This window comes from Fundulus heteroclitus, chromosome 5, assembly GCF_011125445.2.
Source record: "Fundulus heteroclitus isolate FHET01 chromosome 5, MU-UCD_Fhet_4.1, whole genome shotgun sequence".
Taxonomy (NCBI): Eukaryota; Metazoa; Chordata; class Actinopteri; order Cyprinodontiformes; family Fundulidae; genus Fundulus; species Fundulus heteroclitus.
The window spans coordinates 36,737,407-36,760,851 of record NC_046365.1 but is presented as its reverse complement, the minus strand read 5'-3'; the positions used below and the strand labels follow the sequence as shown (position 1 = coordinate 36,760,851).

The 23,445-nt window shown below is 40.8% G+C and overlaps 1 protein-coding gene across 10 annotated transcripts in view; it reads left to right on the top strand.

Moving 5' to 3' along the window:
• Positions 1 to 23,445, top strand: part of lrba (LPS responsive beige-like anchor protein) — a 302,458-nt gene that overhangs the window by 126,292 nt on the left and 152,721 nt on the right. For all 10 annotated transcript variants that reach the window (XM_036137527.1, XM_036137533.1, XM_036137532.1 and 7 more), the window contains 2 exons: positions 7,087 to 7,151; positions 10,360 to 10,468. In XM_036137527.1, coding sequence (XP_035993420.1) covers positions 7,087 to 7,151; positions 10,360 to 10,468 — 174 coding nt within the window. The remainder of the gene's footprint in view (positions 1 to 7,086; positions 7,152 to 10,359; positions 10,469 to 23,445) is intronic.

Sequence of the window (23,445 nt, the reverse complement as noted above, 5' to 3'; positions counted from 1 at the left end):
GGAAAAAAAACGGTGAAAAGAAAAACGCCAAAAAAAAAAAAACAGGCATCGCCGGCGGGGAGGTTTCCTCTAAACATCTGCAGAATTTCTGTCAGGATCAAGGAAAAGCACACTGCCTGTTCCTATCTTGTGTTTGAAGGTCAGGTTAAAGGTGAGAGGCCACAAATGGCTGCTTGTATCCACTCATCAGGAGCGCTGTGGTCGCGGCCCCTATCGCAGCCATAAAAGCTGCAACATCGCTGACCAGGCCAGCCAAAATCCAATATCCTATCATCGACCTGTCCCCGTTTTGTTTTTGTCAACGGGAGATGTCCCTCAGATTGGGGTCATTGCTTTTTTTTAATTCAACTGGAGGAGACGTTCTTCAGCCCCCATAATGACGCCATTAGTCTTGCTATCACCTTTGCCAGGCTTCACAAAATGCCAATGACCCTTCTGCTCTTTTTCAAGCCAAATTTAGAGCTAATCCTGTCAGTTTACTGTTTCCGTCGCTGAAGGTTTGTTTGGATTTGATCCCGTCTTCTATTTCAAATTTTTTGGATCAATCCACTTTTCGTCTGCCATTTTTCCTTTGATTGGCTCCGACTGGATGATCGGCAGATTAAATGTTCAAAATTGCAATGTATTTTTCTTAAAGGCATGGAAACGCCGTTTTGGTCTGTAAACACATCTACAACCGTCACTTTTTAGAAAGAAATCGCATAAAGGACATACACGGCTTTGTGAAAGGATTTCAGCGTTATTTTCACATTTTGCACCTAATTGTTTTCAGAGCTCACCTAATTAGTAAATAAGGTCCATCTGTGTGTAATTTACTCTAAGTCCAGTCTTTCTCTTAAGGGCCTCAGAGATCTGTCAGAGAAGAGTAGTGAATAAACAGCATCCCAAAGACCAAGGAACACAGTAAAACAGTTATTATAGAAATTCTCAAGCTTTTTATTTATTTCTTTAAGTTTGATAGGGCCAGGTAAACGATGGGAAGAGAAAGCAGCAGTACCACTTGTGCATCATGGTTCTGATAGTGTGTTTATTTGCAGTGCTTGTTGAACAAAAAAAACAGTATACCTAAAATACTAATTAACAGAATAGTGTTAAAAGAGTTGACGGTAAAACTAAAAACATATTCAGATACAGATGAATGCAGCAGAGGGATTAAAACACGGCAGTAGAACATGTTAAAGATGATTACAGCGCTGGTTTTGACATGTTTTTTTTTTTTCTTTGGAAATGTTGAATCTGGTTGCAGACTTTGAATTGACAGAGTGTGAGTTTAAAAGTCCGGTGCTCACCTCTCACAGAACCTTAGTCACCATCTGAGGCTGCGTTGGTGGATCTGCTGTAGCACCGCAGATTATTTATACACTTAGTCTTTTGGGTGCAAGTCAATTGAAACATTTGAAAATCAGTTTTAAAAAATGTTAATAGTTACAATTAGGTAAATCTAAAATGCTGAGTCGTGAAATCAGTTTGGCTTTTGCTGTGAAACCATCAAGGCTGTAAAGACTTTCCAGTGGTTTTGGAGTAACCGTTTGGCGAGTCCATCGGACGGCTGTGATACCCTGCAAAAACGGATCTAAAAATAAGTAAAATGTTCTTAAAGTTAGTGTATTTGTCCTTGATTTGAGCAGGTAAATAAGATGATTTGCCAATGGAATAAGATTTTTGCATTTAAAATGTAAACAACTCATTTCCATCATCTTATTTCAAGTACTGGATGTCTATCTTATTTTAGGGGTCAAAATACTCATTTCAATGGCAAAAAATCTTATTTACCTGCTCAAATCAAGGACGAATACACTAACTTTAAGAACATTTTACTTATTTTTTGATCTGTTTTTGCAGTGTATAAATTCACTGACTTAAATCTGCAGAATCGAAGGCCAAGCATTTTCTGAATATTTTGAAGCAGTTGTTTGTTTTCTAACAGTTTTGCAGATTTTGACGTGTCTTTTAAAATTATTTCTAAATGTTTCCCCTCAGATATTTGTTTAATAAAGTCCCTTATAATCTGCATTTACAAGGATGTATTGAACATCTCCAAACTCTGCATTGTATCTTACTTCAATATGGGATATTGTGGAACAGCTTCCCAAAACAAGGCCGTCCATCTGAACCGAAAGGTTTGGCAAGAAGAGCAATCATCAGAGAAGCAGCCAAAAGGCCCTCGGTAACTCTGGAGGAGCTGCAGACAGTCACGTTTAATCTGGTGGGTTGTGACAAGCAATGAACGAGACAAAGCACCTGTGGAGGAAGGGCCTCAGTTCAGCTCAGACCAAGGAACATTTTGGACAACCTGCAAGGCAAACGCGACGCACGGTGGTGGCGGCATCATGCTGTGGGGATGTTTTTAATTCAGCTGATCAAAGCTGAACAGAATGGAGATGTCCTTCGTTGTCCGTTAGGGCTGGGCGATAATTCAATAACGATAGAAGTATATCGATGGGTCAATAGAATAAAAGTTTTCCTTCTTTATGCATTTTAGCCATGTAGGTTAATATTACATTTGTTACATCCTCCCAACCAATCACAACCGCAGACCCAGGAACGCTCCGTCACCAAGCTCCGCCCCTTCAGAGTTCAGAGAGCACGCATTCTTTTTTCTTTTTTTAAAAACTTGTAGTTTTGGTAAAAAGTTAGTAGAATAAAGGGTTGTGGTTGAATTCAGTGTTTGTGAGGACTGTGTCTAAAAATAGGTTGCTAAGCAACAGCATAAAATGGCCAGGGCTGCACTTAAAATATATTTTTCAATTTGTGATAATTATCGATATCGATCCAATATGACTTCTATATTTTTATCGCTATGTTTTTTTTTCTATATCGTCAAGCCCTATTGTCCACGAAGATAAGCATATAAGAACCAAAAGGTTTAGTATTGGAGACATAAATGTACAAGTTTAGTCTCTAGGTGTGTAAAACTGGCAGAAAGCTGCTGCACAACATCTTGGTGCTGGATACGAATACTTTTCAGTTTATTTGTTTAAAAAAAGTTAAAACTTTTATTCTTCCACATCATAATTATGCACTACTTTGTTTTGGTCTATCAGATAAATACAGCAAAAACATGGAAGTTCAGACTTGTAACGAGAAGGTGTGAGCGTGTTGAAGGGCCGCAAATTCTTTAGTTTGGCATTTAAAATAATAAATTCTAATAAAAATTAAAGGTTGGCAAAATTTCCTAATCCCGTCATTTGTCTTTGATTAAAAACTCCTCTCCTGGAACCTGCATTGAAGTAAAATCAGTGTTCTGCCTAAGCCTGATTGATGCATGTGTAGAATACATTTTTTTTTTTTATTTACTGCCTTACTTCCTGCGGTGTTTATTTGAAACCCGGCTCACCGAATCTGGCCCCGGTGTAGAGTAACCCGGCTCCCGCTGGCTTTACGCTCATGGTTAATATCCCTCAACTGCACGGCGTGCCTCAGCTGAAGCCCCCGCGGCTGCTCTCGCACGCTTCCTCCACAAAAAGCGTCTGCCAGTCGTCCGCGGCCGCTTCCCCGTCTCCCGCCTCCCGAGCGCAGACTTCTATTCCCACTGTGCCCTCTTTATTTGGAAACTATTGTAAACACGGTCAATGCCAATATGGCCCAGCAGGACAAAAAGCGGTTCTGAGCTGAGGTTAAGTGTAATGTTTTTTTGTGGGACGTGCAGTTAGCTTACAGAGTGACGGTGAGCAGAAAGTCTGGAAGAATGGTTCCCTTGGCCTGGCGTGTTGATTGCTCTTGATGGCTCTGTGCTTGTTGTGCCGAGTAGGGAAAAGCTATATGGTTTCTAAATGCGTCACACGTGTACAAATATGTTTGGATGGGTATAAGAAAATTCTTGTAAATGGATCTTTCCTTCCTCGTTGTAGCGCTGATATCCTGCTCCCTGTGGGATCTCTCGGTTTACTGAAAAGCTACTCTCTGCATAAACACACGGTTTCCTCTATCAGCGCGGGAGACGATGACAGCCGAGCTCCCATCGTTCGTTCTCATACACGTCGTTTCCCGCCCCGCTTTCTTACGCAAATGTTTTGCAACTCGGAAAGATCCGTGAAAGGTTCATAAGAGTTGAACACCTGAAACAATATATTTAGTGATTAAGTCTTTTTTTTTTAATGTGGTTTTGCATTTTTAGTTTCCATGCTGAAATATTTTGCACATATTTCCCCGTGTCCCCTGAGAGGAAAGTGTGTGAGTGGGGGGTGAGGGGGGGGAGTGCTTTGAGGTTCAGACAGGACCCATGACCTTGTTGCTTTATTATTCTTTTGACGCTTGCGTTGAAGGTGTTGAAATATTGAACAGAACACGAGAGAGACGGTGACCGCCCGAGTTTCCCCTCGCTCCGTGTCCCCCTGTCCAAGCTGAGGACTTGGTCTCGCTCGGCTGTGGTCGGATTGTTTAGACTGACACCTTGAACCATAACGTTAGTCAGAGAAATTTGTGAGTTTACGTGTGATAAATGCACTTTGAACACGTGCCTTTCACTGGCACGGTCACTGGTGTCCATGCGTTCGGTGACTGAAGGACTCAGTACCTTGTTTTTTAGAGTCATGTTACTGACTTGTGGCGGGATAAGAGCAGAATCCGTAGACTTTTCAAAAACAACAAGCATTTCGCTCTCGCTAAATTCACATGATGCTGTGCTGAGAGATATCTTTTTCTCTTTTATTTTGTATCGTGAAGAAATTTAAATGTTAATCATTGATGTATTTGCAGTGCCTTGCAAAATTATTCATACCCCCGACTCATCCTGATGAAATTGTGAGTTAGCAGAATTTCCTTTGCATGGTAAAATGTTAAATGGCTTGTACTTGTATAGCGCTTTATCAAGTCCACTGCAGTCATTCACCCATTCACACCCTGACCGTGGATAACTGCATGCACTGATCACCCCCCCCCCTCCCTCAGAAATTGTAAATGTAAGTCAATAAACATGAATAGATTTGGATTTGTTTGTCAACTCATACATGCGACATGATGTTTTATCTGTTAGAATACAAGTTTAGAAGTTATGAATACAAATCACATAGTTACAAAAGTACAAATCACAATTTTACGAGTACGAATCTACAACCCCTGAATAAATTTATTCATGTTTGACTTACATTTAATAATTCAGACACCTACGCATAAGGTTTTATTGACAGTTATCTTACCCCATAGATTTGGATCAGTTTTTATGAGCTTACCACATCCGACCTCTGGGATATACGTCCCTTCCTCCAAGCACAAACTACTCCAGCTCCTTCATGTTGGCTGTTTTTTCTCTTGTTAACAGTGATTGTAAAGTGTCACCATAGATTCTTAACTGTATTGAGGTCTGGACTTTGACTAGGACATTTTTACAAATTTAACTGCTTCCCCTTAAAACAATCGAGTGTGGCTACAGCAGAATGCTTCGGGTCATTGGCCTGCCGTAAGGTGAACCTTCGACCCAGTCACAGGCAGACTGACACCGCTTCTGCTCCATGGATATCCTTGTAATCAGCACCACCCGTCTCTCCACTCGTCCCTGCTGCTAAAAAAACCCTTCCCCACAGCATGATGCTGCCACCACCATGTTACACTGTGGGAATGGTGTTCTTAGGGTGGTTGGATGTTGGGTTTGTGCCAGACATGGTGTTTTCCTTGGTGGTCAAAAAGTTCAGTTTTAGTCTCATCTGACCAGAGCACCTTCCTCCATATTTCTGGGTAGTCGCCCACCTGCCCTGTGGCAAGCTCAAAACGTGCCTTCTTATTTTTAACAGTAAATAATGACTGTTTTCTGGCTGCTACTCCATAAAGCAGAGCTCAATGGAGCGTACGGCTTATTGTGGTCCTATGGACAGATCCTCCAGTCTCTGCTGTGGAGCTCTGCAGCTCCTTCAAGGTGAGCTTTGGCCTCAGTGCTGCGTCACTGATTAACGCCCTCCTGGCCCGGTCTCTGAGTTCTGGTGGGCCGCCCGTTTTGTGGTAACATGTGCTTTCCATTTGAAAATCATGGATTTCATGGTGCGCCTGGCAAACTTTAAAGATTTTTATATATAAATATTAGTGTTGCGCCAATGCCATTTTTTTGCCCCGATACCTGGCTGTGCAGTATCGGTCCATACCAATACCATTACTTTGAAATTTATGTGTGTGTGTATATATGAAGAACAGCATACTACTTGGATGTAAACTAATTGCAATCATGGCTTTGTCAAGCTACTACCTTATTATTAAAGCAGGAAAAAGACTAATACAAAGTTAATCCAGTAAAACTAGCGAGTGTCGGGAGACAGAAGGCTGCGTTCAAGTCACATACAAACATCAAAATGGTATCTGTGGCCTATTTGTTGGTACTCACCGATACCACGGCGCCCCGGCCGATACTGGTATCGGTGCAACACTAATAAATATATAAATATATGTATATATTTTTTTATAACTCTACCCTGACTTGTACATCTCAACAACATTGTCCCTGACTTGTCTGGAAAGCTCGTTGATCCTTCATGGTGTGATGCGTCTTGCTTCGTGGTGCTGCAACCTCTGGGTTCTTTCAGAAAAGGAGTGTTTATACCAACCAGATATAGGTTTAGATGCATGATGTAACTCTTTTATTTATGGGTATTAAATGAAAGTAGGAATTGACAAAATTACACTGTGCTTCCACAAGTTAATTGTTTGTTTTTTTTCATTGTAAGATCTGCAGCATTAAATAAAAGACTACCTTCAAAGTTTTAGTTGACTTGTTGACAAGCAGAGACAACACGATAATGTCCTTCATGCTGAGATCCAGTAGACAATGGAAACTAGTTGCCTATCTGAGGATCTGTTGCTCTAGTGAGCGAAAGCCATGTTTTAAACGGTGAAAGTACTTTACACTAAAGCCACATTCACCCAGTCAGAGTCACTAACGCGCACATTCGTACACCAATACGCAGATCGGTAAGGCAACTCGAAGTTACGGGGTAAGCTGGAATTGAACTCCGATTGCAAGATGACTACCGTACCCACTGTTGTTGGGCCGGCCTCTACCTTCTTCACTTTAGGAGGCTAAATGGTTTGAACCTGATGACGCAGACTTGTCCTATATTGTCCTATATTCCTTGTATTTACCACCCTTTTGTTGCTTTGCAGGAATGGCAGAACTCCATCCAGAAGAACGCGGGACTGGCCTTTATCGAGTTGGTCAACGAAGGCAGGTGGGTCGCCTACGCCGGCCAGATTTTGCTGTCTCTTTTTGGAGCAGCACCTCATTATCTTGTCCCTGGTCCCTTGGCTGTTTCTCCATGGTTGGTGGAGAACTCATCACAGTCCCCTTAGGCCCCCAAAGATCCCTCGGGCTTGCCCGTGATGGTGTGGCTTTTCAGGGCTCCGGACAACAATCAATGATCTGAGAGAGAACAGAGAGATTTTTAGGAGAGAGAGCGAGGATGGAGGACCTGTGAGTTCAAGTCTCCATTCAATACCTGCTCATCCCACAGGGATTTGGGAAAAGGAGAGAGGTTAGGCAGAAGGTGACAGGAGCTCTGATTGCTGGTGCCTCTGTGACACCAGGGGAAATCACTCTTGATTTCTCACTGTCCATCTGTCAGTTTATACCTTTCTTTCTCAGCCTTTATCTATTTGTAATAATTTCTTCTGTCTAAATGTCTTTTGTTATTTGTCTTCAGCATCGTGATTTTTTTTCATCCTTTCCCTCCTTCGCCTCTGCATTTCTGCTCCGTCTGCGGACTTCTCGTCAGTTTCTGATTTGCAGCGGCCCACTTTGTGCCACCGAGCCACACGTTTACAATCGACAGATCCTAATCCTTCCTTAATCTAACCAGATTACCAGGACAGGCCCTTGACGGGGACAGAAGAGGAGTTGTAATTTACTTTAACGGCTTTGCTCTTATCCCATCTTGGGTAGTAATTACTGGTCACAGTTGCTTTCCTTACAGGTGAACATCTAAAGCAATTTAGTCTGTAAACATTTATCCTTTAATAACAAAAACTCCTTTTTTTATGAAATCCTTGATAAATTAGAAAATCGAAAGGTCCTTTCAGGTTTTGATTTCTAACTACAAAAACTCAGTTGCAGTCTGAATTATTGTAGGTAGACATAGATTATTTTTGTCTTATGTTTTTCTCTCTGATTAAAGTCATGGTTACCTGTTTTCGCAAATATCTTATTATAAAGTTTGCTTATATATGCAAAAGCACGAAGGAAACATGAAAAAGGCGGGTTCTTCCCGGTATTTGGTATGATTTCACATTAAAGTCAAGTCGGGAACGTTCACACGTTTACACCCCCCCCCCCCACAGCTGGAACGAAACACTGTTGAGATGGATGTCATGATTTTAATACTAATCTAAATACAAGCTCATAACCACACCACACGCTTGAAAACATATAATCTAAAATAGGATAAGGGGAAAAATGGGTCTCTGCCTGTTGAGTGGAAAGGAATGTGGTGAGATAATTTTTACATTAATAATTTGTTTTTGTCAATTACGTAATTTTTTTGATGATTTGAAGGCAAAAATTGACAATAGATTACAAATTTGATTAATTATACACGCCTTATCACAGGTATTTATGTATATTAATTATACATGCCTTAAAACTCTACTTTATTCACACCCTCCACAGTCCATATCACCAACATCACTAAAAGTTAGGCATGATATTTGTTTTAAATAATTAATTGATCCTTAAAGGGGCATTGCGCAAGTTTAAAGGTTAAATATATATATTTTTTTCTTCCCCATACATGCCCTTACAATTGCCTGACGTCTAAAATGAGTTATCCTCTATTTAATGCAGTTGCTTCTATAGGCTCCATCAGTCAGTTCATGAGAGAGTGATTTGGGCTGAATTTTCTGGGCGTGCACGTGGGTGTGACGCATTTTGCGTTAGCGCTCATCTGTTACTTTGTTGAATCTCCGCCGTAATCGATGCTTTAGCGACACAGCACACGCTCCAACTTCCATCTTTCTAACCTCAGAAGACATCACACCTATAAACAAAAGACCTGTGCAGAATAACAGTGGCAGATGCTTTTCCTCTAATCCCATGCACGTGCACAACACTGGTGTCATTTCAACTTGTCGCCACAGGGGGCAGACATGTGCAAAAATCTGGAATTTGCACTATGCACCTTTAATGTTCTGTTAAAATTACACTGTTTTGTCAGTTCTTGGCAGCTCAGTTCATGGACACTTGTAGTCCAGGAACTTCTTTAGATTCACACAGATCACCTGGAAGCTCTGTCTTACATTTTAATTTCTAGTTTTTGATTCATATTCTTAGTACGGTGATCGCTTCATATGCCTTGGCTCCTTCACTTAACTGGTACCTCTGGGAGTTCTAGAAGTGTCCATGCCATCTTTACAAGCAAGATACCAGAACCACAATGCCTAAAGGTCAAAACAGCAACCCCTCATTACTACGCTCTATAGCTTCTTCTGATCGACAGTGGAGGGCTGTAATTAAGTTATGTTTGCAATTTTAGTCAAGTCAAAGGAGCTTCCAAAATTTTACTTGTAAATGTAGTTAAAGTCCTCAAAACTGCCAAATTACTGAAGTCAAAGGTTGGTCAATAATGTAGGGAAATTAAATCTGCGTTTTAAGTGATAAGAAGCTCATACAAGTTATATTCTGTAATAAATCATTTTAATTTCGTAGTACTTTATTGGTATCTTTTGAAGGTGAGTCCAGCTTCAGACGGCATCCACATGTGCAAGCATTAGTTCAGAGCACCATAAAGGTCAGTTGTCGGGTTATTGATAGTGAGGTCTGAGTGCTGCCACGCAGGTTATGGAGGTGAAGGGGCCCCGGGGCCTCTACTCCCCTGCTGCACCGTGCTGAAACAGCAGGCTTAGGTTACAGTCGTCCTCTAGCTGCTGAGCGCCATTCCCACCTCCAGGCTGCCCTCCAGCTCTCCGCTCTGTCCTCTGCTCTGTTATTGTTCCACTTTGCACAGCTCTGACCTGTGGAGAGTTTTCTTTGACCCGCACACCAACGCGCGCTTGCATCTCATGCGTGTTTCATCAACACCGATAAGGGGAGGGAGGGTAGAGTACACGTGTAGCAACACGGGCAGAGATCCTCCCTCTTGTCAGATGCGTATCGTTAACAAATCAATTAGCACCTGCACCCCGGGACAAGTCTGGTTTGCTTTTGTTTCCAAATTAGATTTTCTGCAAATTCTGCACGGTTCTTTCTGAACATTTTCTGGATGTTACACGGCTGCTTTCTCTGCCGACGTCGGTAAATAAACCTGTGGTGGACACTCTGAAGCCCTGGATCATACACGTTTCAACACTACCTCTCTTGATTGGCATCCTTATTGTCTCCCTAAGCATCTGAGGAGTTAAATGTTTGTCCACAGTTTTAACCGATGACCGTATCGACTCCTTCCCCAGGCTTCTCAGCCACACCATGAAGGACCACCTGGTTCGTGTCGCCAATGAGGCCGAGTTCATCCTGAGCAGACAGCGGGCTGAAGACATTCACAAGCATGCAGAGTTTGAGGTAAGATTTGATGGATTTATGACTTGATTCATTACGTCTATAGAATAATCCTTTTAGATGTAGGAGAATGTGAGAAACAATATACAAAAAAAATTTTATATGTTGCAATCAGCCAATTTATTGTATTTTGTACCATATTATGTGAGAGGCAAAGACAAAATAGAATCTACATGTGAAGTGGAAGGAAAATGCTGCTTTGCTTTTAGCATTTGTCATATAAAAACCTGAAAACCGTGATCTGCATTTTTATTCCGTGTTCTTGAAGAACTGCTTTTTAGTGCAATGACGATATTATGGGAGACCAACTGACAACTTTTGCCCTTTTCTGGTTGCAATCAGAGGTTTGTAAAGGAGACGAACACTGAACTCCATCAGGAGAAACACTACTTCAACATATTCTTACCCAATTAAGAGAAAAGTAGCCATCCAAGAAATGACTCAAAAGTAAAAACGGAGTACTGAGCAACTGATCAAAACATTGGCTTTAATATTTAGAAATTATGCAGCTGGACAAAAATATTAATTCATGTACACATTTTTGTATTTTAAAGATTAAAATAGAAAAATTAATGCACATAAATAACATGATTATAAAATAACAAATTCAGGCAGACTTTTTCATATCAGTTTTTTTCAACATGAAATACGACAGCAACACTTAGAATAGGAAATGTATGCATGTAAGAACAGGGTAAGGTTCTTACAGTGACAATATCTAGTTTATGTTCACCTGACCTACAAATGGTCCAGCAGGCTCAGCAGATGGAAGATGTACCTGAAGACATTTTGTTCTCATGTTGGTGGTCTCCTACATGGCTCGTGGTTAAGACCTTCTCCCACCTGTGGATCTCTGCAACTCCTCCAAACGGACCCGAGGCCTCTTGGCTGCTTCTCTGAACGGTGTTCTCATCACCCGGCTCGTCCGTTTAAGTGGACGGCCGTTCTCTGTAGCTTTTATTCCAATACCAAACTCTTTCCATTTTTGGATGTTGAATTAAACCGTTCAATCCAACCCTGCTTTAAAAATGCAAAACATCAGAAAACATGTATAATTTTCCTTCCCTTTTACAAATACGTTCTGTGTCGGTCACATAAAATGCAAATAAAATACTTTTGCACTGCAGTTACGAAAAAAGAAGTAAAGGTTGCTTTAGACTTCTCATTTTTCGCTAATCGAAGAATCACAAGAGTAAAAACTCTGATATAAGTGAGTCGTTACTCTTAAACTTTGTCATGATCATATCCACTAAAGATGCTTTAAGCGTCTGTCTTCATAGGGGTTTGATGATCATCGCAAACCTGGAGGCTAGATGTTTGTTTTTCAAACATGGCCGTGCCTAATCATGAACCTGAACCAATTCACCCCAGCGTGTTTGATTGTGGTAATGATGCTTGGCACATATCCCTAACCAAACACTGTGCAGAGGTAATTTAGCCATAGCTGCAGACCTGAAGCACAACTTAACCTCCTACTGGTTCTCAGCACAAACGCTGCTATTCAGCCGTAGCTGCAGGACCAGCTCCATCCTGACCCCCGGCCGCTCTGCGCTGCCCTCTTCCTCGTCAAACCTGGCTACACTCCACCCTCTGCTTTCTGAGTCTCACCAAAACCATTTCCTGTCCTGCTGGGCTCCTGTCCATTATACTCCCGCTGGGGGTGTATTTTGGTAGTGACAGGGATACGGTCTCCTCCCCTCTCTTCATCCCCGTCCCGCTCGTTTCTCAGAAACCTGCCAGTACTAAAAGTTGCAGACAGAGTGGAGAGGTGCTGGTCTGAAGGGCTGACTGTGTGGAAACCCACCACATCCACCCCCTGTCCTCTGCGCCCACTTCACTGTAAAATATGATGCATTTTTTTTTTTTTTCAAAGGTTCAAGGAAAGGACTGTTTTTACATGTGAGTGAATTAGAGTCACTCATAAAAGTTGAAAGTTGGAAGCATTGTGGAATATCCTCTGGTTCCTTATATGTTTTACCTCATTTTCTGTTCATAATCCCATCTAACGCAGACTGTTTGTTTACAAATTTAAGAACAAACAAACTTTATTTTTGTCTAATTTAACGTTTCAAGATACAAAGGTATTTTGGGAGCGCTGGTCAACAGAAAGACGTTTCAGACTGAAAACAACAGCATGCAGCCACCTTTGACCTCGTTATTACCCTCTGTACTCCCTTTGACTTCCCAATGTAACACTCAAGTATTGGCTCCTGCTGTTAATGTGACATACAGTCATTCACTTGTTTATAACAGTGTTGCTTTCATTAGTACTTGGTTTTCATTTCCAAGCATTGTGCTTTTTTCATTATTATTCACTTATACAGTCGGTTTACAAGACTGTCTCAGAAAATTAGAATATTGTGATAAAGTTCTTTATTTTCTGTAATGCAATTAAAAAACATGAAATGTCATACATTCTGGATTCATTACAAATCAACTGAAATATCGCAAGCCTTTTATTGTTTTAATATCGCTGATTATGGCTTACAGCTTAAGAAACCCAAAAATCCTATCTCAAAATATTAGAATATTGTGAAAAAGTATACTAGTAGGCTATTCAACTAATCACTTGAATCGTTAATTAACTCGAAACACTGCAGGGTTTCCTGAGCCTTGAAAAACACTCAGCTTGGTTCAGTAAACTAAATCACAAGTATGGTAGTGGTTAAGAGACGTCATAAAATTCTCACAGTAACTGGTGTACTGACCATGGCATTACTGTCCTTGATTTGCCTGCCAATTCCCCTGACCTGAACCCCATAGAGAATTTGTGGGCTATTGTGAAGAAGCTGAAAGACACCAGAGCCAACAATGCAAATGATCTAAAGGCGCTATTGAAGCATCCTGGGCATCCATAACACCTCAGCAATGCCACAGGCTGATTGCCTCCATGCCACGCCGCATTGATGCAGTAATCTGTGCAAAAGGATTCCCAACCAAGTACTGAGTGCATTAATGGACATTTTCAAATGTTTGATTTTGTTTTGCTGTTATAATTTTTTTTTTTACTTGGTCTGAGGAAATATTCTAATATTTTGAGATAGGATTTTTGAGTTTTCTTCAGCTATACGCCATAATCAGCGATATTAAAACAATAAAAGGCTTGCGATATTTCAGTTGATTTGTAATGAATCCAGAATGTATGACATTTCTTGTTTTTTAATTGCATTACAGAAAATAAAGAACTTTATCACAATATTCTAATTTTCTGAGACAGTCTTGTATGTGCTACAAAGATACAGGACAACTAACCCTGCACACACTCACACCTAAGGGCAGCTTAGCAATTAACCTAACAGTGGGAGGAAGCCGGAGGACCTGGAGAGAACCCATGCATGCTCAGGGAGGAAGACCCCAGGCTGGGATTTGCACCTAGGACCTTGCTTCAAGGCAACAGTACTACCAACTGCTCCACTGTGCAGCCCATGTTTTACGTAGAGTCTGTGGGAAAAGAAAGTTTCTCAGTCACGGGTGAAATGCTTTACAACCTCTGTCCTTCCATTGGATCTAAGAAGAAACACAGTATCCAGGTACTGCTGATCAGAAGTACTTTAATAATTAGTCAGTAGTTAAGTTTGACCACCTCTGTACAAGCAGACGTTTAGCTACTTTTGAACACAAAGTTTTGTTTACAAAAAAGATGGGAAGAAACTAAACCTTAAAGAAGCAACTGTATCCGCCCAAGAATCTGGGAAGAGTTATAAAGCCATTTACAACCAATTTGAGGTCCATCATTCTAGAGAGAAAGATATTATTTACAAATGGAAACATTCAGGACAGTTGCCAATCCTCCCAGTAGTGGAGGTCCCAGGAAATTCAGTCCAAGCTCTCCCAGAGCTGATTTCTGACTCCATACACCTCCGTTGGCATGTTACAACCGTGTCCCAGAAGGATTAGGAAAAGAGAACAAATATAAAGGTTGTTTAGAAAAGATTTGATGTGTTGCGTCTGACTTTAAATTACTGGTTTGTCAAAACCTTTAACTTGCCGGTTCTGAATCCTCTTTAAGAACTGAAATAAGTGCATTTCCAATCTTTAATAATTTGGCCACAGAGGCGATGTCACACTGTGTGTGAGAGAGAGAAGGTAGGCACTTTAAAAAAAAAGCTTTTTGCAGATATTTTTACATAACAAATGTGATTACAGAGTTTACACCTTGAAATGTCTCTGGGATCTCTTATAAGCTGGATAATTACAGGATCACTAACTGAACAGCAGCCTGTGTGCATATCCAAGGTTAAAATGCAGGACTACATCAGGGGACCTTTGCTGTTATCAGTTAACATCTTGCTCTCTTTAAGAATTAGTATGAAGGAACTGCATATGGATTATAGAAAAAAAGCATCTTTTAAATAGTTTGCAACTCTTGTGCTTCGTCTGACTTTATTTTTAATAAAATTATCTGACTATTTACCTTATTAGCACTAAAGCTAACGAACTTTTGCTTCCGTGGCAACTTCCTCACTGAAGAGTGTTACTGTTATAGCAACCTGGAAGCCCTCAGGTATGGTGTGTTCACTAATCTGACTAAAAAATACATTTCTTTTGGTTCTGACTGGGACCTCCGATCCGGGCAGATCACACTGAAAAACGAACACTTCCAATCTGGACAGTGCGTCTGGCTTTTAGTCGACAAGCTTCTGGTGCAGCCAGGAAGTTTACTGCTTCTTTTTTTTAAAATGCTAAATAACATAAAACTGATGTTGGTGATTCTGACTACTGTAGCTGTTTAGAGGTATTTGAAAGTATCCCGGACAGCGGTGCAGGGCGAACCTTTCCGATGTGTCGTGCTCTGCGTGTTGACCTCAAGCTGCAGCGTAATATTTTATACCTTTTTGTACTTTTGTAGGTTGCAGGTTTTTTTTTTTTTTTTTTTTTTACCTTCCTCTGTGGCGTTTCATCCCTAATCAGATACCCAGCAGAGCTTGTCCCAAACTATGTTTCACAATTGAATTCCCCACTTAAATGCAGTTGCTCCTCTGTGACCTCTGAGGAGAAGCGAGCCCCTGATAAGTCTTGCTCTGATATTGCCGTATTGATTTTTGCCTCCATACAAGCTGCGTTTGAGCCTGCCGGAGCCGACGGTTTCATTTTGCACTGCCACAATAAAAATAACAGGCCAATGAAACCCCCCCTCCCCAACCCCCAACCCCTCCTGAGGGTGGGAGTGGAAGGTTTCAAAATATTTTCAGCCATGTCTCTGTTTTAAAGCATTGTCTCTCTGTAAGTGTGTTGCTGGGACTCGTTTTGTTGTGTTTCTCAGCCTTTAAATGCGCCTCCGCGCCGTCCTGCATGTCGCACAGGAAGCCAGGGCGCTGCCGAACGAGGGCGCCTACGACAGCTGGATGCTGCGCCACCAGCAACAAATTTCAAAAAGCAAATAATTCAAAACATTAGAGCATATTTATGTTTCTTTCTTGTCAGATTTCATATCCTTGAAAGGCGGTGATAGAGGGGCCTTTTGATTTAGATACTGTTTTGCCTCAGAGACCTAACATATGCTTTTCTCCTCTCCTCCCCGCCGTCTCTCACTCACACTCTCGCCGGCTCTCTGTGGACCAGAATTGAGTTATCTTTGGCCCTGAGAGTAAGTTATTACAGTGGGCTCAGGGTGAAACAGAGATGAAGATAACTAGGGGCAAATCCAATTACCTTTTAGGGTTCTCTATCTAATAGGATCCTTAATGTGAAGGAGATCTGCAGATCGGATGCTCTGGTCCAGCACGGCGAATGATAGACGGGTATCTTGCGCAGCGGGAGAGGAAAAAAAGACGGAGCCCGAGAGATAGAAAGGAAGAGGGAGAAATCGAACTCCCTTTTTTTATGGGGCTGTTCATTAGGGATGAAATGTGGTGGGCTCAGGGGCACGAGGGCAGATAAGAAGGTCCAGATAGGGAAGAGTGAGCAAGACCCAAGCAATTTCTATTCTTTCTCACCCTAGCTTTCCTTTGCGCTCAGCCTCATCCTTTTCTCATATAGCGCCTTGATTCATCTCCTGCTGTTACACAGAGTAATCGAATTGACTGTTGGAGAGACCCTGAAAGCCAGATGATAGCACCTAATTACTACTCGGTGCCTCGGTGTTTCCTTTGCTAGGCTTGTAAAGCGAGCCGGTCCATCTCCCCATGTTAATGACATTAACATTGAGCTGAAGCTCATTATGTTGTGTTATCGTAGTCGAGCTCAAAGCATCAGACAGACAAAAGACGGTCTGGATTGTCATAAAGAAAAACAGAAGAACATCGGTTTTATACTTTTTTATAAATTTAGATTTGGTGCACACTTCCAAAGGACTTTAAAGATGTTGTTTCTAGTGTCTTTACTGTAGTAAAGATTTCTCCAGGGAGAGAGCGGACAGCATTTTGTAGCCACTTTGAGTAACCTTATGTTCTTTATTCCACTGCTGACGCAATGCAGGACTAAAGAAAGGCTGCAAAAAGAAAGCTGCGGCTTCAAAATAAGCATTGCCCTGGTTTTTGATAAATATTGTTCTTTGTTGTTGTTTTTTTCCAATTCAATTCAATTTTATTTATATAGCGCCAATTCATGAAACATCTCATCTCGAGGCACTTTACAAAGTCAAAATCAGTCAGATTATACAGATTGGTCAAAAATTTGTATATAAATATACTAATTTTAATATTCTAAAATTAGTTGTGGAAACAGGAAAAATCAAGACTTGTAGTAAAAGTAATTAAAGCCTCATAATACAACAATAATCTGACGTGAAGCTCTTCTGGTCCATCTTGGCCAGGGCAGCTTCTAGTCACCGAAGGAGCAAAGAGGTCTGAACCGCACAAATAAACTTACATGAAAATATCAGGAAATTGGTTAGATAATTGATATTCTTAAGGTCATACAGACGCCACATCAATGGACACCAAAGAACTTCTGTGGATAGACTGGAGTTCAGCAAATCTTGTGGTAAGAAAAAATAAATTGCATAACTTTGAGGCTCTTCTACATTAAATATGCAAAATGTGGGGAGTTCCGGTGATGACGTCGGAGTGAACAGACGCGTGGATCTTGTGCTCCGTGAATAACTACTAAAACTAGCCTTCCAAATATATATGACTGAATGAAAAAATATTACAGACCAGACCACATTGAGAATATGCCGAGTACCAAACCAAAAGGAGGAAAAGGGAACAAAAGTGCCGAGGACGAAGAGCAAACAGATGGAGCTAACACCAGAGACGAGGAAATCTTAGCAGCTATCCATGCTCTTCGAAAAGATTTTACTACTCAACTACAAGAAGTAGTAAGCTCGAACCAGGGGATCAGGGAAGCGATCAATACATTTTCTGAAAGGCTCGACCACGCAGAAACCCGAATTAGCTCTGCGGAAGATGGGATAACCGACCTAGAAGCGAAAGTCACCAAAGCGCAACGGGACATGCTAACACTTACCAAGATGGTGGAGTCCGTGGAGAGTCGGCATCGGCGCCTGAACCTGCGACTGGTCGGTTTACCAGAAAAAGCTGTGAGTGGCCGCGACCTGGCCCGATTCCTCGCGGAGCTGCTACCAAATATCCTTGGCTCAGAAAATTTTCCAGATCCCCTGTTCATCGACGAAGCCTTTAGACTCCCTCTTTCTACAAAGACAACAAGACGCAGTCCTCCGCCGCGCACAATCCTCATCAAATTCCGATGGCTATCCGACAAAGAGCGAGTGATGGCGGCCGCCCGGAAGAAGAAACCGCTGCAACTTGAAGGCAGTCGATTGATGTTCTTCCCCGATTTACCGCCGGAGATCCAAGAGAAACGCCGAAAGTTTGACGGGGTGAAGGCCCAACTTCATAATCTTGGCATCGAGTTTGGATTGCAATACCCGGCCAAGATGAAACTTTTCCTCGACGGGGGTGGGACTCTAACTTTCCTCACTCCAGCCGAGGTACAAGATTACATCAAAACAGTGGAGAAGAAACGACCTCCACCCACAGAGACTAGGGACTAAGATGTTGGTATGTGTTATCTTAATTTTATAACCGACTCAGTCAACATAAAACTTAGGTTACTGGCCGTGGCGCCATAACATCCAACGACCTATAGAGGGCGCAAACTGATTTTCATTGAGCACTGGTTACGGTTCACACTGTATGGTGTTTATTTTCTGCTCCTTTTGAAGGATCAACAATGTTCCAGTTTCACCGGTTATATGTGAGAAGGGTCTGTGCAATTAGGGGGCACAGAGGAATAGGAGAGCTTCCTCTCTGTTACCGAGGGGAGGCGAGTGTTCTATTTGTTCTTTCTCTTTTTTTTTTCTACTTTTTGAATGGTACAAGGTTCTTTTACGGTCAGGTATACGATGTAAAAATTTGGATGTCAGACACATTTAAGTACAGGATATGACCCCTCCATATCTTAATATAGTGTCTTGGAATGTCAGAGGGCTAAGGAAATTAGTTAAAATCAAGCAGGTTCTAGCTAGGATCAAACATATCCAAGCTAAAATTGTGTATATCCAGGAAACACACCTACTATCAGACGAAATCATACGCATTAAAAGAAGATGGCCAGGGCAAGTGATTGCATCTTGTCACTCCTCACAGGCTAGAGGAGTTGCGGTTCTTATCCATAAATCAGTTCCTTTTAGAACGCATAGAATTATCTTAGACCCAAGGGGCAGATTTGTTATAGTCAAGGGCTCTCTGCTGAATCAAGAAATTATCCTGGCTAATATATATGGTCCTAACAGCGATGATGACTCATTCTTTAATAACTTATTTATGACCGTGTCTTCCTATCAGGGAGAAATAATAATGGGTGGCGATTTTAACTGCACGCTTAACCCATATTTAGACAGGTCAACAAGAGTGGATCCCTCTCACACTCGTTCTCGCAAAACGATTGATCACTTTATGTCAGAGCTTAATCTTTGCGATATTTGGAGATATAGGAATCCTACCACCCAAGAATATTCTTGTATTTCAAACACCTACTCGACTCAATCCCGCATTGATTACTTTTTAATCTCCAAAACGCTGAAAGATTCGGTCTGTGACTGTGGACATAAAGGTATTATACTTTCAGACCATGCTCTTCTGTTTCTACATTATCGTTATAATTCATACTCAAAAGGACAGTCATTGTGGCGACTTAGCCCGAGGTGGCTACGCGACCAGAATTTTTTACAATATGTAGAAGATAATATTGATTTATTCTTTGCTACAAATAACGACGAAACATCGGCCTCTATTAGGTGGGAAGCATTTAAAGCCTATATTAGAGGTCAGATGATATCCTATACGAGCCACATGTCTAATCGGATACATCTCCTTATGACAGAACTAGAACGTGACATTAAAGACATGGAAAAGGAGTGCAACATCAATAATACCCCAGATAATATACAGAGGCTTGCGGAACTAAGAGCTAATTACAACGACCTAACAGCTAACAAAGCGCTATCAAAGATAACCAGACTGAAGCAAAACTATTATGAACAGGGAGAATCATCAGGGAAACTTTTAGCCTGGCGCCTTAAAACCTTGAGTCAGGAAATGGCTATTACCGAAATTGAAACTGACAGAGGAATTACAACAAGTCCCTCAGAAATCAACGATGCGTTTAGAAAATATTATATGAAACTATATGCTTCAGAAGCTCGATATCCTAATGACCAGGACAAGTTCTTAGACGCCCTGCCCATTCCACTCTTGGAAGATATGGCAAAGCAAAATCTAGACTTGCCCATATCGAAAGAGGAAATATTTGAAACTCTTGGTTATATGAGCAGTGGTAAATCACCCGGTCCTGACGGACTTCCCATAGATATTTTTAAATACTTCAAGAAATGGTTAATTCCACCTCTGTTCGATATGTTAGTTGAATCAACCGAGGCGGGACAATTACCACCCTCCCTATGTCATGCAATGATATCACTGATATTGAAGCCAAATAAGCCGCCCACCTACTGTGCATCATATCGTCCAATATCATTAATGAACTCAGATGCCAAAATAATTGCAAAGGTGTTTGCAAGACGCTTGGAAAAACAACTTCCCTCCTTAATAGTGCCTGATCAAAATGGCTTCATTAAAGACCGACAGGGCTTTCATAACATCCATAGAGTATTAAACATCATTTATGCAAAGCAGGAATGCACAAACATGGCAATAATTTCACTCGACGCAAAAAGCGCTTTCGACATGGTTGAACACGCATATTTGTTCAAAATTCTGAGGCGGTTTGGGTTTGGCGATTATTTTTGCAGCTTTGTGAAAATGCTATACCGATCCCCAAGTGCAGCAGTCACAACTAATTTTGTCACATCGGAGCCCTTTCAACTTCAGCGAGGAACTAGGCAGGGGTGCCCTCTCTCGCCCCTTTTGTTTGCATTAGCGATCGAACCACTGGCCATCGCAGTCAGACAAAGCATTAATATAACAGGCATCAAAATTGGCGATACTGAGAACAAAATAAGTCTTTTTGCTGACGATATAGTTTTGTTCCTGACACAATTAAGTGATTCAATTCCTAACCTGCTGAAGTTAATAGACACATTTGGTTCGTTTTCAGGGTATACAGTTAATGAATCAAAGTCGAACATCTTGTTTCTTAACCATTTAGAAAGAATCTCTCCACCAATACAAACCCCTTTCACCAACGTTAGCAGCTTTACATACTTGGGTATCAAAATTACACCCACACTAAAGGATTTAGTAAATTGCAATTATAAGCCAGTAATAGAATCTGCGACCAATATGATAAAAAGATGGTCAACAATGCCAATCTCAATGGTTGGCCGAATTAATAGTTTGAAGATGACAATACTACCTAAGTTTTTATACCTATTTCAATGCATACCACTTCCACCACCTCCAAATTTTTTCACCAATATGAACAAACTCTTCAGAGACTTCATATGGAATAACCGCAGAGCAAGACTTCGCCTTACGCTTCTTTACCTGCCTTTCGATAGGGGGGGATTGAAACTTCCTAATCTAAAATTATATTACTGGTCATGTCAACTGTGGACGGCTTCTTTCTGGTTTAAATCTCATTTAAGCCTTTCTTGGGTGGATATAGAGAGATTTACGTCTACCAATTTATCTCTCCAACTGTACCTATTTTCTGCAAGACCAGGGAAACTTAATAAATCTACAGACAACCCATTTGTAAGAAATACAATATTTGTATGGCACGAGGTCCATAAATACTTGAATGATGTCCCCAAGTTGTCACAGCTTACCCCCATTTGGGGAAATGAAAATTTTCCACCCGCAACAATGGACAAGGGGTTTAAACTATGGGCGGATAAAGGTATTGCCAAAATAGCAGACCTCTTTCAAGATGGAGTTTTAATGTCATTTGAAAAGATTAAGCAAAAGTTTGGTTTACCTACTAAGCATTTTTTTAAATACCTACAGATTAGAGATTATATTCAAAAAACACAAAAGAATATGTCTTTACCCAAATTATCCACAATAGAAAATATAGCTGTTTGTATGAGGCAAAGAGGGGTTATTTCTACATTTTACAAGACCCTGTTACTTGGGACCCAAGAATCCTCTGAGGAAAAGAGACTTGCATGGTGTACTGACCTGAAACAAGAAATAACAGACTCTGAATGGCAAACTGTATGTAAGAAATCACAAACACAAACATGTAATGCCGGTCTCAAACTTTTGCAATATAAGTGGGTCATGAGGTTGTATATAACACCTGAGGCTCTACACAAGTTTAACGCTAATACTCCTGATGTATGTGTGAAGTGTCAAACATGTAAAGGTACACTTATCCATTGTCTATGGTCATGCACAAAGCTACAGACTTTCTGGAGAGAGGTTATTCAAGTTCTTTCTGTTATAACTAAGACAGACCTCCCTCTATGCCCTAAACTGTGCATACTAGGTCTATTCCCTAAGGACATTAAGCTCAACTCCACCAACAGGAAGATGATCACCCTCTGTTTATTACAGGCCAGACGGACAATTGCACAAGGATGGAAATCCATATTGAATCCAAGTGTGAAAGGTTGGCTTGAAAACACTGTACAAGTTCTGCCAATGGAAAAAATCACCTATTCACTAAAAGGAAAACATGATGTGTTTGAAGATATGTGGTCATCCTTTTTGGAATTTGTTGGAGGCCCACAGTTTCTCTTAGCTTTGAACTGATAGTCATTGAAATCATTGATAGAATTCTGTCATTTAAACTGAAATTGCTGTAAGAAAATCAAATCTTACACTCCCTTCCACCTGTACCATTGTTGATTTGTACCTTTCGTTTATTTACTTTTTGTGTATCCAATTATTATAATTTTTTATTTTTTTTTGCGTGTATGTATGTGTGTGTGAGTGCAAGCGGTTTGTGCTTATTCTTCACATTGTTATTGTGGTTACTGTTACCTGAAGAAAAAACAAATAAACAAATTTGAGAAAAAAAAAAAATATGCAAAATGTGTTTTATTGCTTTTATGTAACAACTTAGTGAGGTTTTGAAGGGATTATTGAAATATCTAAACTCAAATATTTAGTTTTTGCTTCATTTAAGCCCAGAATTATTCATACCCCCTGGCAGATTTTGATTTGCTTAATTTCATTCAACCACAGTTTCTTCTAGAGAGAAAATATGGCGCGAATCTCTCAAATGAAGATGCAGTGGCAGATTTAAAAGTTTAAAATAAAAATGAAGTCCAGTTTTGAAGAATGAAATCTGTTTTTGTTTAAATTTTATTTAAAAAAGAGGTGCCAGATGATTCACTCCCTTCTAAACACGCAATGGACAAATCTTTATTTGACGTTACAGCAACGGAAAAACGTTATAATGCCTGTTCAGCTCTTTGCATCTGAAGGATTTTGATAATTTTATCTTTGGCATTGATCTCCAAGTCCTTTTGGCTGGAAGGCCTCTTAGCCAGCACCCTAATCTTAAATGTTCTCCACAGATAATCACAGGAAATATGGTGGTAAAATTCAAAACTGAATTTAAACCTAAATCCGCCAAGGGTATGGACACTCTTGGGCTTTGCTGTG